The sequence below is a fragment of the Xyrauchen texanus genome, chromosome 33 (assembly GCF_025860055.1).
Source record: "Xyrauchen texanus isolate HMW12.3.18 chromosome 33, RBS_HiC_50CHRs, whole genome shotgun sequence".
Taxonomy (NCBI): Eukaryota; Metazoa; Chordata; class Actinopteri; order Cypriniformes; family Catostomidae; genus Xyrauchen; species Xyrauchen texanus.
Genome location: NC_068308.1, coordinates 17,001,516 through 17,024,039, shown reverse-complemented (window position 1 = coordinate 17,024,039; position 22,524 = coordinate 17,001,516). Strand labels below are relative to the sequence as shown.

The 22,524-nt window shown below is 37.9% G+C and overlaps 3 protein-coding genes across 15 annotated transcripts in view; 2 read left to right on the top strand and 1 right to left on the bottom strand.

Annotated features, from left to right (window-relative positions):
* The first annotated feature begins 349 nt into the window (after positions 1 to 349).
* Positions 350 to 10,374, top strand: acbd4 (acyl-CoA binding domain containing 4). Of its 5 annotated transcripts, none has more exons than XM_052102384.1 (11): positions 350 to 561; positions 834 to 950; positions 1,174 to 1,294; positions 1,488 to 1,572; positions 1,766 to 1,886; positions 2,023 to 2,154; positions 5,798 to 5,880; positions 6,065 to 6,182; positions 7,631 to 7,833; positions 9,406 to 9,474; positions 9,584 to 10,374. In XM_052102384.1, exons 2-11 carry the CDS (start codon positions 863 to 865, stop codon positions 9,707 to 9,709), a joined length of 1,146 nt encoding a protein of 381 aa, XP_051958344.1. In that variant the 5' UTR covers positions 350 to 561; positions 834 to 862; the 3' UTR covers positions 9,710 to 10,374. The 5 variants fall into 5 exon arrangements, with proteins under 5 accessions (XP_051958344.1, XP_051958345.1, XP_051958343.1 ...); XM_052102385.1 differs by having other exon boundaries at positions 804 to 950; positions 9,406 to 9,453; XM_052102383.1 differs by having other exon boundaries at positions 804 to 950.
* Positions 10,375 to 12,069: 1,695 nt separating this feature from the next.
* On the top strand, positions 12,070 to 14,042 carry hexim1 (HEXIM P-TEFb complex subunit 1). Its single transcript, XM_052102388.1, has 2 exons — positions 12,070 to 12,209; positions 12,437 to 14,042. The coding sequence occupies exon 2, from the start codon at positions 12,453 to 12,455 to the stop codon at positions 13,461 to 13,463; it is 1,011 nt and encodes a 336-aa protein (XP_051958348.1). The 5' UTR covers positions 12,070 to 12,209; positions 12,437 to 12,452; the 3' UTR covers positions 13,464 to 14,042.
* A 1,319-nt stretch (positions 14,043 to 15,361) lies between these two features.
* arhgap23b (Rho GTPase activating protein 23b) overlaps positions 15,362 to 22,524 on the bottom strand; it is a 65,802-nt gene continuing 58,639 nt past the window's right edge. For 5 of the 9 annotated variants that reach the window (XM_052102375.1, XM_052102371.1, XM_052102378.1 and 2 more), the window contains 4 exons: positions 22,346 to 22,387; positions 22,011 to 22,104; positions 17,257 to 17,288; positions 15,362 to 17,144 (listed from right to left, as the gene is read on the bottom strand). In XM_052102375.1, the coding sequence (XP_051958335.1) occupies positions 16,227 to 17,144; positions 17,257 to 17,288; positions 22,011 to 22,104; positions 22,346 to 22,387 (1,086 nt within the window). In that variant the 3' untranslated portion in view covers positions 15,362 to 16,226. Of the gene's footprint in view, positions 17,145 to 17,256; positions 17,289 to 20,904; positions 20,930 to 22,010; positions 22,105 to 22,345; positions 22,388 to 22,524 lie in introns of all 9 variants that reach the window. The other 4 variants (XM_052102377.1, XM_052102376.1, XM_052102374.1 and 1 more) reach the window with 2 other exon arrangements.

Genomic DNA, 22,524 nt, shown 5'->3' with positions numbered 1-22,524 from the left:
AAAATTTAAAATCTGAAAAATAACTAAATCTTGGATTTTCTTTGAGAATATACACTTATGAATATAAAATCATGCAATAAATAATAATAAATTAACACTGAATGTATATAAAAATGGTCTAACATCAATGATTCGACAGAAATATTACACAAAATTAGCTGATACAGAAGTTATATTATATTCCTTTTTATAACATTTTAAAAGTCAGTCCAAAACACTACAATAAACAATTCCAAAACAGGTGGTGAACTGTTTCTTCAAAGCGATGATGATGATATTCTGACGTCAACACTCATATGGAGTGGCGACCAATCATCGCCGTAGATACTCCACCACGTGACCCAAACAGGAAGTGAACTCCTGGCTGAAATTTCATTTCCAAGTGACAAAACATCGCTGTTTTTATAAGACAGCAGCAAATAGTTTTCAAACTCACGCATTGTGCGAAGAGAGCTCGTCCCGCTTTTTAAAACTGTGTTTGTAATGTGACCGGCCACTATATTGTTTTATTACAGTAATACAGTAGTGATCGGGTGTTGTGCCAGCAAGAGTAAAGGACAGGTGAGTTGAAGCTCGCTAACTCTGCATGACCTCCTGGCAAATGTACTGAATTAAACGAAGGCAGATAAGTCAAGTCTCTTGGATGACTAGCATTTAAATTAATGGGTTTAATTCGCAAAACCTTTCTTAAAAGTATCGTGCATGAACTGAGAACACAGATTAATTCTCTTCCAAAGCTTGCCTTCTGAATATTGTTTAGAAACTAGAATGACACATGTGTCACCAGTGAATATAATTTACAGGTTGTCCACTTAATGAACGTTCGTCCGCAGGACTGTGGAAAAGATAGAGACCGTATGATATGCCTGCTCTTACAATGTCAGAGACCGAAGACTGTCAAAGACGCTTTCAGGCGGCTGTCGACGTCATTCAAAGCCTACCCAAAAATGGTAGCCTTGCTCACAATCGACAAAAATAACATCATCACTGTTATGCAGATAACATCTTCATTATGTTCCAGAAGTAAAACATTAATAGCTTGAATTGCAGACAGCTGTAGATTACTGTAAATTTGGACAAAAATGTGGGAGTCCACCACCACTGATTACATCATTAAAAACCTTTGCAACAATATGTGAATCTTGTGTTAAATGGTCAACTCTGCTTGCACAGGTGCCTACAGGCCCTCTTATGAAGTTATGCTGCGCTTTTATGGCCTATACAAACAGGCAGTCTCTGGCCCATGTACAGTGTCACGCCCTGGCTTCTGGGACCCTGTAGGCCGTTACAAATGGTTAAGTTTTTAACCTGTTTTCCACAACATATTCAAGTTCCATAATGTGCCTAATTAAAGTGTGATCCTCTGGATGGATTCCAGAGCCTTCAGAACATTTTAAACCTTTTAAAATCATATTAGAATTGAAGTGTGGCTAAGAGAGAGATAGGACACAGCCACTTTATGACATGTTTTCCTGGTCTTATGTCAGGGATGCTTGGAATCAGCAGGGACACATGAGCCGAGAGAACGCAATGGCTACTTATGTGGATGAAATGAAGAAAGTCGCACAAGAGGTGAGACAACATGCAAAATTTCAATGCAAACCTCATAAAACCATTGCGCAAGTTTTGAGAGAAGATAATATTGCAAAATGTTTACCACATCGCTGTAGATTACTTTAAATCATTGTTTGTTTTCATAGAGGCCGTGCAACTTTGTTTTCTTTTTAATATGTCTTATAAATCTGTTTTTACATATTATTTACAGGTAATAGACAATATGCCAATAAATGAAAAGACTGCATCCTTTTTCCACTATTTTGAACCTCTCTATCATGTAATTCATGATATGCCTAGACCTCCAGAGGCACTTCTAACTCTAACATCAGGTGTGTATGGATTTGTTTGCTTGTAATATGTATGTTTGTGTAGGTGGTTGATTATGGAGTAAACCAAATACCCAGTAAATGTAGAATTTTGCATTTTTAGAGTTCTATTTATGATTTCTGTGTTTACTTTATAAAGATGTAAATGCCAAAGAACCAAATGATGGTTTGGGTGAACATGAAGAAGAGGGTCCAACACAAGAATTGGCACCTCAAGAGCAGGACTTCACAGAGACAGTTCCTGATAGTGAACCTCAGTTGGAGAGCACAGGTAGTGGAATGATTATCTATGTGCGGGGCCTAATGTCAGGTTGTCTATTGTGCAATCCACCAAAAACTTCCATCCTAACATTCTTTTTTGCAAAGGAAAGCACTGTTTGTGCCCTGTTGGTTTTAAGCAATACTTGCCAAAAAATGTTTTAAAACAACTTATTTATTATGATCAGAGTAGAACTTTGTGAAACACTCATTTTGCCATATATTTATATGATAATAGAGCTTACCCTGGCTGAGATGATAAATGCCAACCATTAGGGTTGGAATCTATTTTTATTCAGAACTTGTTCCATCTTTTAAAAAATACGGGATGGGCCCAGGAGAAAATATATAATTGTAAAAATATTAACAACTACAGTCTTGACCAACTCAAAATAGGTATAATTTTAAAGCTTAGAATCTGTACTTTACAGTGCATGTAGGCATTATGACCAACACTGAACAAGTTCTTTGAAATTTGCTGACAAATCAAAAGTGTTCCATTTTGATAATTTATTAATAATTGTACATGGTACATATTATTGTAATCAGTAAAAACATCAGACTCATCAAATAGCCATGTATAATATGTTGTTGAAAAGCTCTCAAAGAGTAGAATACAACCAGCGTACTTACAGACAAAAATCTAAAAATGAATAGCTAAGTATATGTCTTTGACATTTATGGTATATGTTGCTCATAAACTGCATTTTCGCTTATATTTACATTTACATTTATGCATTTGGCAGAGGCTTTTATCCAAAGTGACTTAAAGTGCACTTATTACAGGGCAACCTGGAGTTAAGTGCCTTGCTCAAGGACACAATGGTGGTGGCTGTGTGGCTCGAACCAGCATTCTTCTGATTACCAGATTACCAGTTATGTGATTAGACCACTACACCACCACTCCGATATATAATTTTAGAAAAAATAAACAGAGCATAAAATATCACTTAAAATACTCACAAAGAGTATGTGAGAGAGTACTTAGAGGTGCCAATTATATTTCAAACGAGCCCCACACTCAACGTAATCGGATGTATAGATCATTAGATAATCCACATGAAGCACAATGTGCACAGTGCTTACAGCACCTGGCTATCTGGCATCTTGCAATCTGTCTAAAAACACATTAGATTTCCAGGATCAGATGAAGTCATCGGAAACGATGTAGCATCATGGAACGCTAAACTAATCGGATTGGGTTCAGATCAGTAAAAAAAAAAATTCATATTTGGACCGAGAGACATGTGATTGGTGACAGTTACATATGGTAACCAGAAGATGGCACCAAGTACATGACACAGACTCAATGGTGACACCAATGGCACAGAATGAAACTCATTCTGTAAAATCTCATTACTAAAATCATGCCTGCATGCTATGCAAACCTTTAGTCATTGTTGTGTTTGCCTGTGTAATTAGTTTTTATTAACAATTATTATTAGTTTTTATTTATTTGGAGATATTTTTGGACTCGTTCAATTCCATATGATGCCCATCCCTATCAACCTTGTTTGTCTGGCCAAAGTTACTATTCAAACATCTGACTTATAAGGAATACAGGGTATCCGAGGGTTATTAAAAGGTATTACATCAATTTGGTGACAAATATGTCCATTAAAAAGTCTTAAATGACAAAAAAAAAAAATAATAAAAAAAAAATAATTATATTGAACAATAATTCAATAAATAAAAAAATGTTTTGGACGCATAGCTGATAGCAGAGAATAGATTGGGCGCGCGGCTTCACTGATCCCATGAGTGCTGCTCCTGACTCGAGATGTTCCCCATTCATTTTCTCCATTGTCACATCAACAGACTGGGCGATTACATGAGAGAAGACACACTTCACTAAGTTGTACCGTATCTACTTTCAACATACCTTGAGAGATTTATTCATGTTTTTTTTATTTTTCGTGCTATGAGTTGGAGAGAAAATTCTTTGATTCAATGGAAATGTCTAAAAATATGACGCCAATTTGCCCGTAAATATGATGTTCACACGCAAGTAATGTTAATTCCTAAGTAGAAGTACCTCAGTAGATGAGTGCAGAGTATATAATATGTATAATTATATCAATAAATAATTAAAATAAAGTATTAGACTAAAAGTACACCTGTAAAATGTATTTTCTTTTCTCTTTACATCATTATATCTCTCCTAAAACTTACCACATACATTCCCTTCTAAAGTAACTTTGTTCCCTTCTCACTCAAAGCGCTCGCGCTTGTTAATGAGTGGCGTGCTGTCATAGCAACCATGTTCCGTTCCGTTTCCGTTTGTCCTACGAAGGCCATCTCGTTTAAACGAGACTTGTTTAAAAGAGGACACTCGGACACACTGCAGCCTTCCTATTCCAAACGACACACAGCATTTGTGACACGGAAACACCAGGCGTCGCTCATTCTAAGCTGCAGGGAGCGAGAGGGGACATAGACATGGATGAATGAATTAAAGTAAGAGGGTGCTGTTCCATCTGCTGTCCTGAACGCCAGAGTCAAATCCAAATTATTATACAAATCTAAAAACGTGACACAGTATCACAGATAACCAGATTTGAAATGAGGAACTATGTTAACCGTTAAATAAACATGTCCTTCTCTGCCAAAATAAAGGCTTCGAGTCTGCCAAAATAAAAGCTCCAAGTGAAGGTGAAGTAAATACTACAGAAATGTATTTCTATATAAACACAAATCTAATCCTCATTATAAAAATTATATTTTATATTATAATAATAAACTTGAAAGGAACCCACAATGATAATACTATTAATAATATATTCAAATAATATTCAAATGGGTTAAAAAAAAAATAAAGTGAGTGAAATTCTACTGTAAATTTTGCACATATTGTTATTTCACAAAAAAAATTTTTAGTAAAAATATACAGTATGTTGGTAAATACTACTTTTTATTAGGGCAGCAGAATTGCTGTATTGGTTCAAATAAATAAGTAGCAACTGATTCATTGCAGGCTGAAGTTATGTGGTGGCTAAGAACACTCATTCAGGTTGAATGAGGATAATTGCTAGATTGTTCAAACAGTGTTCCCCGATTTACCAAAAATATAGCTCCGATAAATCAAAAAGTTTCACGTGTGGCATGACGGCATAAATAATTTGATTTGGTGTAGTTCAAGGTGAAGCTTGTTGGTAGTGTCAATAATGCAGGGCCATTTGTGCTCATGTTTGATGAGAGCCTTGTTGAGTGCACTAAAAAAAACAAAAACAAGTGGATGTTTATGGAAGATTTTTGGAGTGACATCCAGTCGAGGTACCTTGTGTATAGTATTGAACATAAGCATAAGTAATGAACTTTAATAACTACTCTAGATGTCTGCATAAAAATACACACAGTAAACATACAGTATCAAACCAGCCCTTTATTCTCGCATTAGCAATGCGTAATTTTAATATGTGACTTAATGTTGCATCTAGTGGTGGGTATATTTATACCTATATAAGTATATACATTAACCCCAGTAGTGATTGAAGTATCGATCAAGTCTTAAATGTTTTTTAAAAGGTCTTGAAAAGGGTATTAAAAAGTATTAAACTGGATGAGCTGATACCAGCAGATACCCTGTAATAAGTGATGCCAAGATTTTGTGCACTATACCACTTCCCTTTCGTCCCTGTATATGTGTGTGGAGCTAGCTTTGTCTGATGGTCAGGGGCCGACTAGTGACTCGGAGAGTGAAATCTTCTGTGACTCACTGGAACAGCTGGGTACTGTTAAGGTACGATCTTGGACTGATTCAAATTCTACATCCAATTCATATTTATCAAAGCTACAATGCTTGTTATTGTATGCCTTTTTTCATCGGCACACAGTTTTCTGCAGTGCCAGATAGTTTACAAAATGGGCATGTACACTCTGAGACCTCTGAAATCCAGGAGCATCACCTTACCTATGTCTCTCAGGTGACTCAGATGGGCATTGGACATGGTGGCGAGGGGGCAGAGGATAGTCATGGTCCCCCCATGAGGAGGAGGAATACAGGAAGAGAGAGTCAGCAACAATACTGGAGAGCACCCTCAGGTAAGTATCTATCTAGATATTTAGACCCTCATTAATAACAAAAAAAAATCTGAAATATTTTTTGTTGCAACTTATAATGCCCACCATGTTTACCACCTTTAAAATCATTAAAATCACCTAATCTTGTGCACATTTAAAGAAATACACCATGTTCAATACAAGTTAAGCTCAATCGACAGCATTTGTGGCATAATATTGAGTACCACAAAATCTTGGTTACAGTGAAAATGATTGGCCCCATGCACTTCCATAATAAGTGCCTTATTATGGAAGTGCATGGGGCCAATCATTTTTTTAACATTAAAATACTACTGTTTCAAAAGTATAGCCACAAGACATAAAGGATATGCATGTAAAAATTATTTTAGTGTGATAAAATCACTTTTTTTTCTGTAAAAAGTAATATTTTACAACTTCGTTACCATGACGATATAATGTCAACAAACCCTTAATTCCTTAAACAACTGTAAAAAATTATGTTTAAACAACTTTAAAGCTCAAATAATACACAAGTTGTAACAGAACAATTTATGCAAGTGCTTTTATAAAAGCACTTTTTTTTATAAAATATAAGTCGAAACTACTTTTTTGATAATCAACATTGTCACAAATACTGTCGATTGAGCTTCACTTGTATTGAACCCAGAAAATTCATTTAATGATGGGGCATAGGGTTTGTTTCTCTTCTTCAGTTTCCTAATGTCATCCTTTCCCAAAGTAAGTGGTTAAGGAAAGTGTTTTTGAAAGTTTCCTTTTTTAGGTGGAGGAAAATGCTGTTCCAGTGTAAATGAGAGGCACAAAAAGAATTTGGGGTTTGTTTGGGCACTGTAAACTAGCCTCAAAGCAATAGTTCACCCAAATATTATAATTCTCTCATCATTTGGTCGGTTTTGGGTGAGACAGACCACAATGTAACTCCTTTTCCACAATAAATTTTGCCAGCTGCAGTCTCCTTGGCGCGATCATGATGTCCTTTTTGGAGCTTGAAAGTTTGGTCCCCAAAACTTTATGAATATTTTTACCTAATTTCTCCATCAAAATATCTTCATTTGTGTTTCGCAGAGGAAAGAAAGTCATACGATTTTGAGGCAGTGTAAGGGTGAGTAAATGTGGAGAGAATTATAATTTTTGGGTGAACTGTTCCTTTAAGAATCAGTGCAACAAACACAGTCAATACACATTAACTGTAGACAAAACAAAGGAAATGTTCTATTATTTATGTAAACATTTAATTATGAAATTGTTTGGAGGGTGTTACCACATAATCAGTGCATAATGACCAGGCTCTCTCTGAAGCCCTAGATGTGTGGTGCTAACTCATATACGATGTATACTGAATCCATGTTGGAGACGTCTGAACTGAGATAGATGCTCAGTCTATGCCCAGTATGATTCAATATTTTGTTTTGTGTGTGTAAATATGTGTGTGCGTATGTGTTTTGTTCCAGGTAATATGGCCCAACATTATGCTAGATGGACGGAGCGGTCTGGCTCAGGGGGAGGCGGTGGAGACAATTCTGAGGGTGGGCCTGACAGGCTACAGGATGCCCAGGTGCAACAGCAGATCATTCTAGCCTTACGGCAACTCCGAGAGGACATGCAGAGCGTCATGGAAAGACTAGAGGTGGTTGAGGGTCTTGCCACTGCGAATGTAAGTATCTGAACTTGACAATGCAAGGCTCAACAATAAAGAAGCCCGTTGGCATGGGGCCAGTTAACAGAACTGTCTCTTAATCTGTTGGGACACTGCTGCTTTGTCACTATACATATCTTAATTTGTGTTAATAATTGATATGTGTTTTTGTGCCTTTAACAATTGTTTTTCTATGTACTGAACATGTTTTGTTGAAATTGTGAGAATGGTTTGCGGCCGCGGATGATTGTTTGCTGGGTCGTGAGATCTTTTCTGTTATGAGTACAAATTACCAATTATAAGGACAGAACTGTACATTTGCAGTGTTTGGGACAACAGTGACCTCTATTGTCAAATCGTGTTCATATCTCCAGGTTTACGTAAATGACTGTAAGTAAGAGGCTGCATTTCTCTGATGTTAATTATTACCTGTCCAATCACAACAATTAATCAATTCGGCGAGTCTTTCTTTTTGGACAATGTAGCATTGTATGCGCTAGCTCCATTCATTACTGTGCTAGTCTGAATGCGTTCCAATTTCTGTATATCATCATTTCACAGCGGCAGTTCCAAGTGTAGAGGGAAAAAAAGAAAAGAATAATGTACCTACAACAATGATATCACACATGTTTCTGCGATGGCCATATGCTCTTTAAACAGCAAAAAAATTTATATAATAATAATAATCTGACCATGGAATGCTATTGTCTAGCCAATCAGAAGACTGTGAGTTGCTTTATGCCTGTCAATGTGTCTGCTGATGTCTTTGGAGGATGGGATTTTGGAGAGAGAGGGGTGGTCTTATGTGGTCTAAACGTGGCGGAAGGTGGTGATACAGTTTTTTGATGACTGAATTAATTAAAGGAATAGTTTTACCAAAACTGAAAATGTAGTCACTCTCATGCCATGCCAGATATGTATGACTTTCTTTCTTCTGCAGAACACAAATAAAGATTTTTAGAAGAATATCCAAAACTTTTAAGCTAAAAAAAACACAAAGGCAGAATAAAAGTAATCCATAATTGGTTTAATCCATCTCTTATGAAGCAATCTAATCAGTTTTAGGTGAGAACAGACCAAATTATTTATTTTCACTGTACATCATGTGATTGCAGTCTCCATGCACAATCATGTTTTCAAGCTTGATTACACTTCATAGAGCTTGACACATGCGCAGAATGCTAGATGGCACTATAGGAAGTGTAATCAAGCTTAAAATCATGATCAGCAAGGAGACTGATTATGTCAAGGTTTACAGTAAATTGAAAAAGGAGTTATATTTTGGTCTGTTCTTACCCAAAACCATTTGGATCGCTTCAGAAGACAATGATTAAACCACTGGATTATGGATTACTTTTATGTTATCTTTATCTGCATTTTAGAACTTGAACATTTTGGTCACCATTCAATTGCTTTGTTTGGACCTACAGAGCTGAGATATTCTTCTAAAAACCTTTGTGTTCTGCAGAAGAAATAAAGTCACACTCATTTCATCTGGGGTGGCATGAGGGTGAGTAAATTATGAGAGAATTTCATTTTTGGGTGAACTGCTCCTTTAAGTCCACAATTTCACCTGTGTTTATTTTTAAGGCCCAGAACTCAAAATGGAGATCCCATGTACAACTGACATCCCCAGAGGTAAAACTTGTGACAAACTTGGTATGAACCTCAACATTGTTAGTCACTTTACATTGTAACATTGATTTTGATCATTTGTGTGAAGATAGATGTGCATCCATTGTTATTTGAATTCCTTTTGTGTCCACAGGAGAAATGGTGGCCATTCGACATCTCTGGACGCACATTGCTGCTTTTGTTGGTGTGGCCTTTTGTGACTCAGGGCATGGTGTTCCTAATGAGGCAGAGGAAGAGAAGGCTTCATGTGTGCATATGAATTTACTGTGCTGAGTAGAAATGAAAGAAATAGTCAAGTTAAAGAATGATCATTAATACATTGTGACCTGGCTTTTGGTGTTTTAAATATATAGCACTTGTTAATTAGCTTCAGATGAAGAGAGAAAATGTTTTAACCTCATATATCTTAAATGGATTTTACCATTTAATCTTAAAATGAACAAGATGATTGCAATTTCCAGAGACATTCTGGGGTGTATTGTGTAATTTAATTTTATTCATTTCAATTTGTTCAGTGTAATTCTTTTTATTTGTAGCTATGTGCAGAGGTAGTCGCTGACTTTGTCAATATTGTATGATATCCATATTCTTAATTTAAAAAATAAGCAACATTCATCAGTCATTTTTGCTGAAGTTTGAAACATTGGCCATGTACATGCCATCTGCACCATAAAGATAGGCACTTTGTAGAACTGATTAAAAATATTGGTGTAAAATGTACGCAGTCAAAAAGCCTTAAATAACTAAAGGGGCCATTACTTGGGGAATATGTACACAGAAGCAACCGCTCTGAAATGAGAAAAAATAAAAAGAGCCAGCAACAGAATATTTTGGACTGTACACAAGATGTGTTCTGTAATGAGATGATACAAATAAATGCACTAAACTGTGGCATTGTACTTGGAATAAAGGTCATCCAATTTATGTTTAAGAGATTAAAACATGAGATTAGTAAATAGTTTATTTGACAGATGGAACACGTGATTGTTTTACTTTGTGTCGTTGCAACTCGGATTGAATGGATACGGGATTAATTTAGTTAAATCTAGGGAAGTAAAATAAAACTAAATCTATTCCTTCAGGAACGGATAGCTTTTGATGTAAAATGCATTCACTTCCATTGTCAACGTGAAATTAAAGCAAGTATCTAGACTCTTAGATTAATTTTAGGAATGTGGTCGCACTGAAAAAAACCCGTCATGGTTTGTCATCATTGTGTACTCGGGCTTTTTAAAAAACAGGTTTTAATTTAACCAAATACCCTCACTAAACACTTTATGCCAATGTCTGTCTTACAAATCATGGTTAGGGTGGTAATTTGAGAGCTACGCTATAGTTAGGAAATGTGCTTTTACACTGTTTCGACTGAAAACTCAAAGTTCCTAAGAACACGGATAAAAGAAAACCCACTTAAAAACGTAAATTGCAATCAAACGGGCCTAGTGTTTTGCTTCATGTTGGCTCTTGGTTTAACAGATGTGAAGCAGCTAGCTAACTTCCCTAGCATGATTAAACGTCTGTCTTGGCAAACACTGGGATTAAACATCGATACAAAGAATTTATATTTATATCATAGAAATGCATCAGTGTCTTCTCCAATCGTGATATTTAAAAATAATTTATAGTCGTAGATCTACTCCTCTCACATATACGTGAAGGCTAAATGGTAGTTTGCCAGCTAGCTAGTCAGTAAATCCGCCTATTGTAATATGTTCGGCATAGACTACAGGGGATTTTATATTTGATTTAAATATAACTTGATTAGGTTTAGAACTAATGCGTCTGGTCTGCGTTTTAATCAGTTTGCTTGTGCCATTTTTTTCACGTTAATTTAGGATCCATTACCAGCTAGCAAACTAGCAAGCAAACAAACAGATGGCTAAATAAGGCTTCTTCACTCCATCGTTAGAGATAATTTCAAGAAACAATCAGAGGACGTATTATATTTTATGTTGAGATGCAATTTCTTTTCAACAATAGCAAATGATTGCAGTCATAATAAATTGCAAGTCCGTCATTGCTGTGCACACAACCGTTCCCATTCACTTTGAACAGATAATACGGTTGTTAAAAGAGCCACTTTATTCGTGAGTGGTGATCATTCCTGCCGAGGGCGCAGGGTGTGCATTGAATTGTTCGGTTAGCAATGCAAGACAACCAAATACGATATCACATAATAACAGTATGGGTTTTGACAATTCAATCTTACACTAACACATTCGGCAGAGTTTTTTCTTGATTAATCGGAGAAAGTTTGATGTGTCGTAAATTGTGACGGATTTTTGTACCCGCTTCGGGCGCCTTGGTAGCGTCCACTAGAGTGGCCGGGACGGCTTTCGTTTTGATTGACAGTGGAAACCACCAACCAGAATTCTCGAAAGGGGCCGCGAACGCGCAAAACTTTTTAACCAATGAAAATGTCGTGTGGGCGTATCAAGATCGGAACTGAAAACAACTGGTGAATTGTGGGAAATGTAGGTTTTCGGTTGAGATGTCGTTTAATTCTAATACCGGGCGGGACTTCAAGTCCCACAAAGCAGAAAAATAGAGGGCTGGCCGCATGCGCCTTTACGTGGGGGAGGTAATAAATTCACAAGCCCCAGTCTTCTCCGTAGCAGAAGCGAATTGGAGTTTGAACAGGAGGGAAGTGTTCTCGTGCCGCTAGGAAACCAAGTCAATAGTAGACGGAACGGAAAGAGTTAACATTAACAGTCTTAACAGATAGCATAATAACTCAAACACGAGATTTGTTTTGCACGGTAAGGTGATGGCAGTTTTAACTTATGCGAGTTTGTTGATGCTGTGTCTTATGTTAAAAAGCAAAAACTAACGTTCACTTATTGAGTTAACATTTTCGTCAACGTTAGTATTTGGTGGGTTGATTTAAAGGCAGATATATATTTTAAGATGATTTCTAGTCATACATCAGTTTTAACAAAGGAGGGTGTCCCTCATCACACTGATCACAAACTTGTATCTCCTTCAGGTGGGAGTGTACAGTTATGGAGCTTAAAGAAGAAGCCACACCGGAGGATGACAGCAGAGGGCGGCAGAGAGACGTTCCGACAAGAGTCGGCACTTCGAAACAAGTGCAAACAAATCAACTGAAGATCTGTCCGGTTCTAGTGTCTGGAGATACACATCGTATGTGCCGTGGCCGGGATAGGAGTGATCCGGAGCCCAAGGCTGGCGACGCTGCAAGCGACGACGGGTTTCCCGCGGATCAAACGTCCGGTGCAGTCCGCGAAACCCCGGAGAAAGACTCTCGTTGCACTGGAGAACACACCGAAAGCTTGTCAGATGGCCGCCAGGGCAAGAAGAAACACCGGAGGCGACCCTCCAAGAAGAAGCGCCGCTGGAAGCCTTACTTCAAACTAACCTGGGAGGAGAAAAAAGAGCTGGATGACCGGGAGACGGCACGGGCATCGCGAATGCGAGCCGAAATGTTCGCCAAAGGTCTCCCCGTCGCCCCATACAACACGACCCAGTTCCTGATGGAGGAGCACGACCGCGAAGAGCCCAATCTCAACACGGAGCTGGGCGTCCGAAGATCCGGTGCGATCCGCTCCGACGACACGGCCAGCGAGGAGGATAATTTTGAAGCCGAGGAGGAAGACGAGGAGGAAGGCGGTGATGACGGGGGGAGTGACGGGATGGGTAGACCCGGGCAGGCAGGCGGGGAGTTTCTGCAGAGAGACTTTTCTGAGACCTATGAGAGATATCATGTCGAGACCCTCCAGAATATGTCCAAGCAAGAACTGGTTAGGGAATACCTGGAGCTGGAGAAGAGCATGTCGCGGTTAGAAGAGGAGAACAACTGGCTCCGCCACGTCCGGAGAAACCCCGAGCCTTCTGCGGCTGACAGCAGCACCGCCGCCGCCGCCGCTCACGGTGAACAGCGTGTCCGGGAGCTGGAGACTGAGGTGGAGAGACTGAGAGCCGAGAATAACGAGCTATTACTCAAAACCCCCAAAACTGGAGGGCCGGGACTCAACCAATCTCAGCCGTGCTGAATGAAATCCATTGATGGACAAAATTTCTACATGTTTTGTTTCTGTTTTACTTGTCAAATCGATCTAATGTTTCTCTGTCTTACTGTAAACAGCAGCATCTCTGTGGTAGCTAATACTCTCTCAGCCTATGCCGTCTAAAGGTAATGTTTTCTGACAGAACATTTGTTTATTAAAATCTTATGTGCGGTCCCACATATTTGGTCAGATGACAATAATATAAGTGTTAATAATAACACATTAAATTGACAAAGGATAGCCTACAATGCTTTTTTTTTGGTAATGAAAATGTTTAAAACAGTCAGAAACGGACCTTTTGTGATTGCACGAGCCGTTGCCATGGCGTTACAAATGACTTTAAAGCTAGTTTAAGGTCTTTGTTTGTGTCTTTTAAGCTATTTTCATGTAAAACACTCAAAATAGAACAAATATACAGCGTTTCAGGTTCATTGTTGATGGCGCACATGCTTCCGTGTGTTAATGCATGACAAGACAGTGTTGTAAACCGTGGAAAATCGTTAACGGTATTTTATCTTGCTTTGCCCAAATATGTCGTCCATTAAATTATTCCACATTTTAGTTCTAATTTGTTTTCTTCCTCTGTCCGTCTTTACAATACACTGAATCCTCACGTGATGATTAATGTCTAAGGGGCCGTTCAAACTTAACGCGAATTTATTTTCGTCCGTTTTCAGATTTATTTATTTTTCTGTGTAAACATACGCAGTACGGATGTTTTTGACCGTAACGCCGTGTGAAGTTAAAATAACTAGCAGCAGTTAAAGCTGAAAGCAACTAGCACCACTCAACGGAATTGCAAAAATATACTGTTTTCAAAACCGCGTTCTGAATACATTATTCAACCAATGGCATAAGGTGGGGGCGGTACTATCTAAGTCCCGCCCCAATCTTACACCATTGGTTGAAGAATGCTGTTCGGGCGGGTCTTAGCGGAACCTTTAAAACAAACATCCATTATCATAGTCACAGTGCAACAGAAACACTTCTAGAAAATTAACCTATGAATGGGCTTACTAATAGTTGTCTCCGCAGTTTAAGCTGGTGTAGGAGAAAGTTCTATTAGAAGTTACATACATTTAAAACGTGTCTCGAGAGACCTGTGTCCTGTTATTCGTTGCACTTTTTTTTGTGCAAAAACTGATGTGTATTCTATTCGACTAACAGATTCACACTGAAATAACGAGAAATACAAAATGGTAATTTTTTTCTGCATTGTGTTGATACGAATTGTGGGGAAACGTGCGTAATTTTGACAAAAATAATGCCACAATGTATAAAAAATATGAATGGCCTTAAAAATAGGCTTAATTTTCAATAAGAAAAAAATAGGCCTAGCAGTTGTTAAAAACGCACCTCGGGACACCTGCGTTCTGTTCTATATGGTGTGATTTTTGAGTGCAAAAACACTTGTCTTGAACGGACCCCGACAATTCATTAGATGTGTCTCCACATATGGACAAACCCATAACGTGATTTTATTTTACATTCAACACAAACGTAAGGATTCAACAATTAATCCAAGATTCACTTTCATTTTTGCCTAACATCCACTAATCTAACTTTGCTCTTGTTTCTGAAGCCATTATATGAAGGAACAATAATATTTGTTTTGCCATTTGTTTGCACTAAAGCCTACCCTTTTCATGGGATGGAGTGGGCCATTTCTGAAATGTTATCAAATTGATCTTGTCAGTTTAATAAGTATTTAAACTCTTATGTTGAGCAATTAATACATGGTTGTAGATTTGTTATAATTTACAGGGTAACCTCTATAAATGCCCATAGGAACCCAAATATTTTCAATGTAGTGTCTTTCAGACTTTTTCTACACACAAGCACCACACAGAAACAATATATTTTTTATGTAACAACACAAAGGAAAACCAGTATACAGAGGATTGCACAATAAGAAAGAAACAATTGAAAACAAATAATATTATATATTATATCATATTTATCATTTGTAAACAGAGGTTAACTTAGCAAGGCTTTGTACATTTGTTACAAAAGTTGGTCCACACAATCACCCATATACTATATGTACATGCACAGGTGCGGGTAAAACAAACATAACACTTAGTTTGTTGAATAGGATATTAGATCACGGGGATATGAAGTTGACAAACACACTTGCTGTCTTCCACAGTTTTATCAAAGCTATTTTGGAGTGAAACAGCAAATAGACAGGAAAGAAGATGAGCACAGTGAGTTGGTATTCCAGGACAAATGCTTTGATGTCTCTTAGTCTGACTTTTATGTGCAATTCTGACACTAACACAGCTTTCATTGCAATGGGCCATTTTTTAAAGGGCAGGTATTCCTTTGCAAGGCAAGAAGAAAAACTCCAGACATCTTTTTTTAAGAAACAGTCGAGAGGTATTTTCACAAACTGTTTAGCCATCCCATTACTCTTTTAAGATTGCTTCACCTGAGACTAGGTGCCACATTGTGTTTAAAAATACTGCTTAGCTGGTGTGCAACCCATTGTTGATATAGAATTAGAATGTTGCTCTGTCATATAGTTTTGACATAAGCATTGATAAGACAATACAAAAAGTGGCTTTAGAAGCTGCCATAGAAGTCCTCCTCTTGGCACATTCTCATGAAACCTGTTGTCCTGGTGATATTTAAGCCCAAATCAATACAAAAAAATAAATAAATAATATTTCACAAATAGAAAATAAAGCATACAATTAGGACCATTAAGATGTTTAGCCTTGTGACATTATGATAAGGACAGCGCATTTAGAATGTTTGGTCATCCCTCCCAGGCATATTAACCAACACTGTGTGGCGCCTCCAGTCTCTTCTCCTGCACCGTGTCTCTGGTGAGCCCGGCCGCTGCTGATCCGCTACTTCCCACAAGCCATCAGTTGGAGCCAGGAGACTACCCTGCTTATGGCTCATCCAGCCTGGCTGGTAAGATGGCTCCTTGCTGCTCCTACTAGGCGACACTGCTTGACGCAACCTCTCTTGACCTCTAATAAGAGTGGCTTTGACTCTAGAGAATCCCAAAAAGTGATTGTGAGTGACAGGAAGCATACCCAAGCCCTGCTCCTCTCCAGTCCTGCTCCGCTCCACGTATAGCGAGTGAGGTCGCACTCTCTCTCCTCTCAGTTTCCTCCGGGTGAGATTTGCGGTAATACTTGAGGGTTGCGGTGGGTTGGAGCAGGCTGAGGAAGAGGAGTTGCTTGGCTGTGATGAGGCTCTGAGCCCTGACACACTCTGACGTTGTGAATATAGGAAGCTTCGAGGTCGCCGAGATCGAATCCGACAGGTCTGTTCTCTCTCAGGCACCTTGTCTTCTTTACTAACCTCCCCCTTCTGTGGAATGACATTCTTCTCTTCCGTTAAGCTCTCTCCTACTTGGTCCTCTTCCACCTGTTTTCGTGTTCCCTCCATCTCACCTAATTCCGTATTGACTTCTGCCGATTGTGGTGGGTGTTCACATTGCCTTGCTTTGCTTTCCCCCTCTCTGTCCTCACTCATCTCCTCATAGTTGCTGGCTTTGACTGGCTCGTGCTCAGAGTCCTCATCAGAGCTGCTGCCTGAAGGGCAGGTGCTCTGGCGTTTCTTTCTCTTCCGAGTCACATCTGATATGATGGACAGGGGGAGGGAGTCCTTGGCACTCAGGTCTTTCTCTTTCTTGGAAGTCGACGCTCCCTGTAATGAAACAGGAAGATGTTTTGTATCAGAGATTATTGAAGAACCCAATGTTGTCATGGTTTTTTAGCTGGATCTGAGAAAAAAACAAAGATTTTTTTTTTTTTTTTACCTTAGATTTAGCTGAGTCGCTGTTGGTGGAATCTATATAGGTGAAGAAAAGTGAACAGAGGAAAGTCAGGGCTTTTGTGAGACTTAAGAGAACTAAGAGCTAGCAAATTGAGAAATTAGGGAATCTGTGAACAATAGAATCTGTGCAGTATTTACTTAAAGTATGGAGCTCCTTATGCGTTCCAATGCAATATATCGTTCTCCCTCACAATAAGTATTTTGTTCCCTCGCAATAGATAATGTTCCTTGCAATAAGTTTTGCATTCCCTCGCAATAGTTTGCCCTCCATCACAATAAGTTTTGCGTTCCCTCGCAATCATTTTTGCGTTCCCTCGCAATAATTTGTGTTCCATCACAATAATTTGCACTCCTTCATAATACGTTTTGTATCCCCTCGCAATAGTTTGCGTTCCAATGCTATAATTTGCACTCCCTCACATTAAGTATTGTGCACCCTCGCAATAGTTCACGTTCCCTCGCAATAGTTTGCATTCCATCACAATAAGTTTTGCGTTCCTTTGCAATACGTTTTGCATTCCCTTGCAATAAGTTTTGCATTCCCTCGCAATAGTTTGCTCTCCCTCACAAAACGTTTTGCGTTCCCCGCAATAATTTGCATTCCATCACGATAGTTTGTACTACATTACAATATGTTTTGCGTTCCCTCACAATAATCTTTGCGTTACCTCGTAATTGGTTTCGCGTTCCCTCCCAATAGTTTGCATTCCCTCGCAATAAATTTGACCTTGATATTCATAGTGAAACCATAGTAATAATACAGGAAAATCCATAGTAACCACAAGATTAACCATAGTTAATCTATAGTAAAACCATGGTTACTATATGGATACAGTAAACTGTATTAAAATCATGGTTTCTGCCAAAAAATAACAAAACAAAAAAACATGGTTAGCCTACAACAGTCATGGTTCCTACAATATTTCTGTAGTAAAACCATAGTTAAACTAATGTTTTTGTAGTAAAACCATAAAACCACTAAATGATAATTTTTATTACCATAGTTTTTGTTTTCCTGTATTATCACTATGGTTATACAGCAAATACTGTATCATGGTTAAAGTATGGTTACTGTAGTAAAACCATGGTGAATTTATTGCGAGGGAACGCAAAACTTAACTTTGGTGCCCAAAAGTTTGGAATAATGTACAGATTTAGCTGTTTCGGAAGGAAATTGGTACTTTTATTCACCAAAATGGCATTCAACTGATCACAAAGTATTGTCAGGACATTATTGATGTAAATGTTTTTTATCAAATCTAGACAGGCCCCATTTCCAGCAGCCATCACTCCAACATCCTTGAGTAATCATGCTAAATTGCTAATTTGGTCCAAGAAAATCACTTGCCATTACATCAAACACAGTTGAAAGCTATTTGGTTCATTAAGTGAAGCTTAATATTGTATATGTTTTTGTTTTTGAGTTTCCACAGTATGTAATAGACTGGCCTGTCTTAAGGACAATATTAGACCAAAAATGGCAAAAAAGAAACAGCTTTCTATAGAAGCTCATCAGTCAATATTTGTTTTGAGGAATGAAGGCTATACAATGCTTGAAATTGCCAAACAAACTGAAGATTTCATGCAAAGGTGTTCACTACAGTCTTCAAAGACAAAGGACAACTGGCTCAAACAAGGACAGAATGAGATGTGGAAGGCCAGATGTACAACTAAACAAGAGGATAAGTACATCAGAGTCTCTAGTTTGAGAAATAGATGCCTCACATGTCCTCAGCTGACAGCTTCATTGAATTCTACCCGCTCAACACCAGTTTCATATACAACAGTAGAGAGAAGACTCAGGGGTGCCTTATGGAGGAATTGCAAAGAAAATGCCACTTTTGAAACAGAAAAACTTAAAGAAAAGAGTGGGCAAAGAAATACAGAGATTGGACAACAGATAATTGGAAAAGAGTGTTATGGATTTTAACCCCATGGAGCTTTTGTGGGATCAGCTAGACTGTAATGTGCTTGAGAAGTGCCCAAAAAGACCTGAAGTGCTTCAGGAAGTGCAGGGTGCACCTGAGTATCTGGACAAACTGACAGCTAGAATAACAAGGATCTGCAAAGCTGTCATTGCTGCACATGGAGGATTTTGTTGACGAGAACTCTATGAAATAGTTTAAGAAGTTCTGAATATTTTTTTATAAAATTACAATAGACATTTATCATGTTATTAATGTCCTGTATATAAATTGTGGTCAGACGTATGACATTTTGGTGAATAAAAGTATCAATTTCTTCCCATAAGAGCAAAATCTGTACATTATTCCAAACATTTGGCCACCAGTGTATTTCGAGGGAATGCAAAACTTTTTGCAAGGGCACGCAAAACTATTTCAGAAAAAAAATTCCCACCTTGTCCGCTAAGGGGCTCTGTATTAAAGAGGTCACAAATTTTGTATTTATATAATTTTTTTCCTGAGGTCCACTTAGAAAGTTATCAATATTTGCATCAAAAATAGTCACAATTTAGGTTTTCATTACCATTTCCCATTCTCTGTTCTCACAGTTTTTTTTTTTTTTTTTTAGCACCTGTGCCTTTAAGGCTTGAATGTAAACACCCTATTCAAATGCAAAATGAGTAACAGTATTTTGCTTTGCTCACACATGGGCTGCAGTTTTGTTTTCGGCCTCAACATAAGTTGTATTTGCTCTCTGTCTCTTTGCACAGCATGAATTACATTGTATCAGATCATAGAAATGAATAGCTGTAGAATGCCAGACATTCCACTCTGCAACCGTCTTGGAAATGCTCCTTGGCAGCTATTATCTATGTATACAAGCAGCATACAAGTACAGCTCCTTTCTATTTCAATAGGACAAGAACAAAATCTTCAAACAGTTGGTCAAGATTACGATCAAAGAACATTTAAAATCAGCAATTAAATCTGACAAAAATGGTAATATAAATTGTGCTTCCTTAGCTCAGATCATGCTAAAAAACTACATTTTCCCAGCTTGTCTACCTTATGTGCATGCATGTTCTTGAGTTGACTGATAGTCGATATCTGTATCTAAAAGATTATTGGCTCTTTCACCTGTAAGGCAGGATTCGCCATATTGGATGTTCCAATTTCTCCCATTTATTTTAATGGAAGTGGTCTATCTCAGGCTAAATAGTCTCTGGTAAGATGGCAGTTAGCATGAAATAGGGTATGTATCTGAGGTACCATTCTTTGGAATAAATAGTTTTAAAACTTTTTCAGGTACAGATGTCTCCAGTAAGACAAAAACGTTTAGAAATGTAAATGCAGCCCAATGGAGGATTTGGCTTGATAGACTGGTAAACGCCCCCTAGAGGAAGACCCTGTTATTTCTCATAGGACACACTTAGTGTCCAACAGCATTTGCTGCTCAGTGTGTCAGATTCACAAAACAATCCTTTTGGACTTGGGAGACATTTTTAGTTCTCATGATATGACCCCTTTAGGAGTTGAGAACAAATGTCCTTGTAATGAACAACACAGATTTGTAAAGCACAGATGCGGTTTCAAATGTTTCTAGTGATCATAAAGCAAAGATAAGATTACATCAACAGAATTTAAGGTCAAATGTAAAAAGTTGCAGCAGATGGTCAAATCTTTTGATGAATACACAATGCACAAACACACTCATAAAGGCCGCCTACCACAAACTTTGCTCCATTTGCTCAGCTAGCAGAATGATGCAGAGGGTGTCCAGTAAGAGAGAAATGACAAGCAGCAGGAGAGAAGAACAGAAAGAGTAGGTGAAAAGTGAGTAAGTTTAATAAAGAGGAAGAATAAAAATAGAGATTACAGTAAAAAGGAAAACCATCTCCCAGTACGAAAGAAGAAATCTACTAACTACAGAACGAGAAGCAAGATTTTATAAAGATCTGGATGTGTTAATTATGTGTCCTAACCTTGTGTGACAAGCAATTTTTCGTCTACATTAAAAGATAAAACGCAGTGCTACACAACAAAATCACAACCAGTAAGAACAGTGTAACCGAGTTCCCTGTTTGTGTGCTCTCACTCACTTACAATGCACTCACTACAAAAATATTTTTTGAAAATTTTATTTTTTTATCTTGCTTTCAAGTAATAATATCTAAACGTCCTTAAAACAAGATACATTTACTTCAGAAGCAAAAGGACCTCTCAAAACAGAGAAGAGTAACAAAATTAGTGAGGTTTATGCTTGAAAGCTATTTTCCAATAGGGTAAGAAAAATAAACTGTTTTTCATTTGAATTAAGAGTATTTTTCTAATCCTCAATAGCAAATAGATCATTTTTGTCATTTTTTAAGCATAAACCTCACAACATTTCTCTCAAAACAAGACTTAATATCTTATGTAATTTTGCTTCTTAAATAAATGCATAGATTTTCTACTGGAAAACATTTTGAGTAAGAAAGTATACACTTTATAGTTTTCTTAGTGGATTTGAGGGATTTGTCATATTATATCCCATGTTACTCAACATCCACAATCAATCTCTCCTCATCCATTTTTGATGTTTAATAATCATGAGGACTTGGGTTTTGGTCCAATACGTTTTCAGTGTGGGCGTGGCTACTCGGCACAACAAAACAAACGACCAACAAAATGTAGTGTCTTTCGCCTGTCAATGCTGCTGCTAGTTAGGACTCAGCTTCACATAAAACAGCATGCACTGTATTGCTGGTTGGACTTGGTTAGGACATGGTGTTACAGGTGAACACTGTGACAACAAATCCCATATCTCAACTCATCTCATGTCAGTATCTCTCACCTGAGGAGTCTCCCAGTGGCACCATCCTCCCAATGTTTGACAGGAGGTGGTCAATGTTTGGAACAGGCTGTATGTCCTGCTGGTCCTCTGGTGTCTGCAGGAGAAGCAGCAAGAGATGGATGTCAACTTTTATTAGCTGATACAGAATGATTTTTCACCAGGTTGAACAACACTTAAGTTACTGTGCTCTACCTTTTGTAGAAAAAGTAATTCTAACCTATTAACATCTTGATGATAAGACAGAAAGAAAAGACTGTCAAGAACTCCGCTTGGGGTGAGCTTCCTTATTAAATGTAATACATATTTAATATGGTTATAAAAGACCTTCTCAGTACCTTCTCATCCTTATCCAGCTCATCACTGAAGAACCAAATATGCTGTAAAAGTACAGAAAGGTTATTTTAAGACAGGATATCTTTTCTTATATATCTTAAATTATAAATGTTTTGTGCTTTAAAGGAATGTTCTGGGTTCAATACAAGTTAAGATCAATCGACAGCATAAGAAAAAAAAA

What these genes read in the sequence shown, in the direction of transcription:
- hexim1 (XM_052102388.1), top strand. Translation starts at nt 12,453, where the DNA reads ATGGAGCTTAAAGAAGAAGCCACACCGGAGGATGACAGCAGAGGGCGG.
- acbd4 (XM_052102384.1), top strand. Translation starts at nt 863, where the DNA reads ATGCCTGCTCTTACAATGTCAGAGACCGAAGACTGTCAAAGACGCTTT. An exon ending in TGAAGAAAGTCGCACAAGAG is followed by an intron (nt 1,573 to 1,765) that starts GTGAGACAACAT and finishes TATTATTTACAG; the next exon opens with GTAATAGACAATATGCCAAT. An exon ending in AACAGCTGGGTACTGTTAAG is followed by an intron (nt 5,881 to 6,064) that starts GTACGATCTTGG and finishes TATGTCTCTCAG; the next exon opens with GTGACTCAGATGGGCATTGG.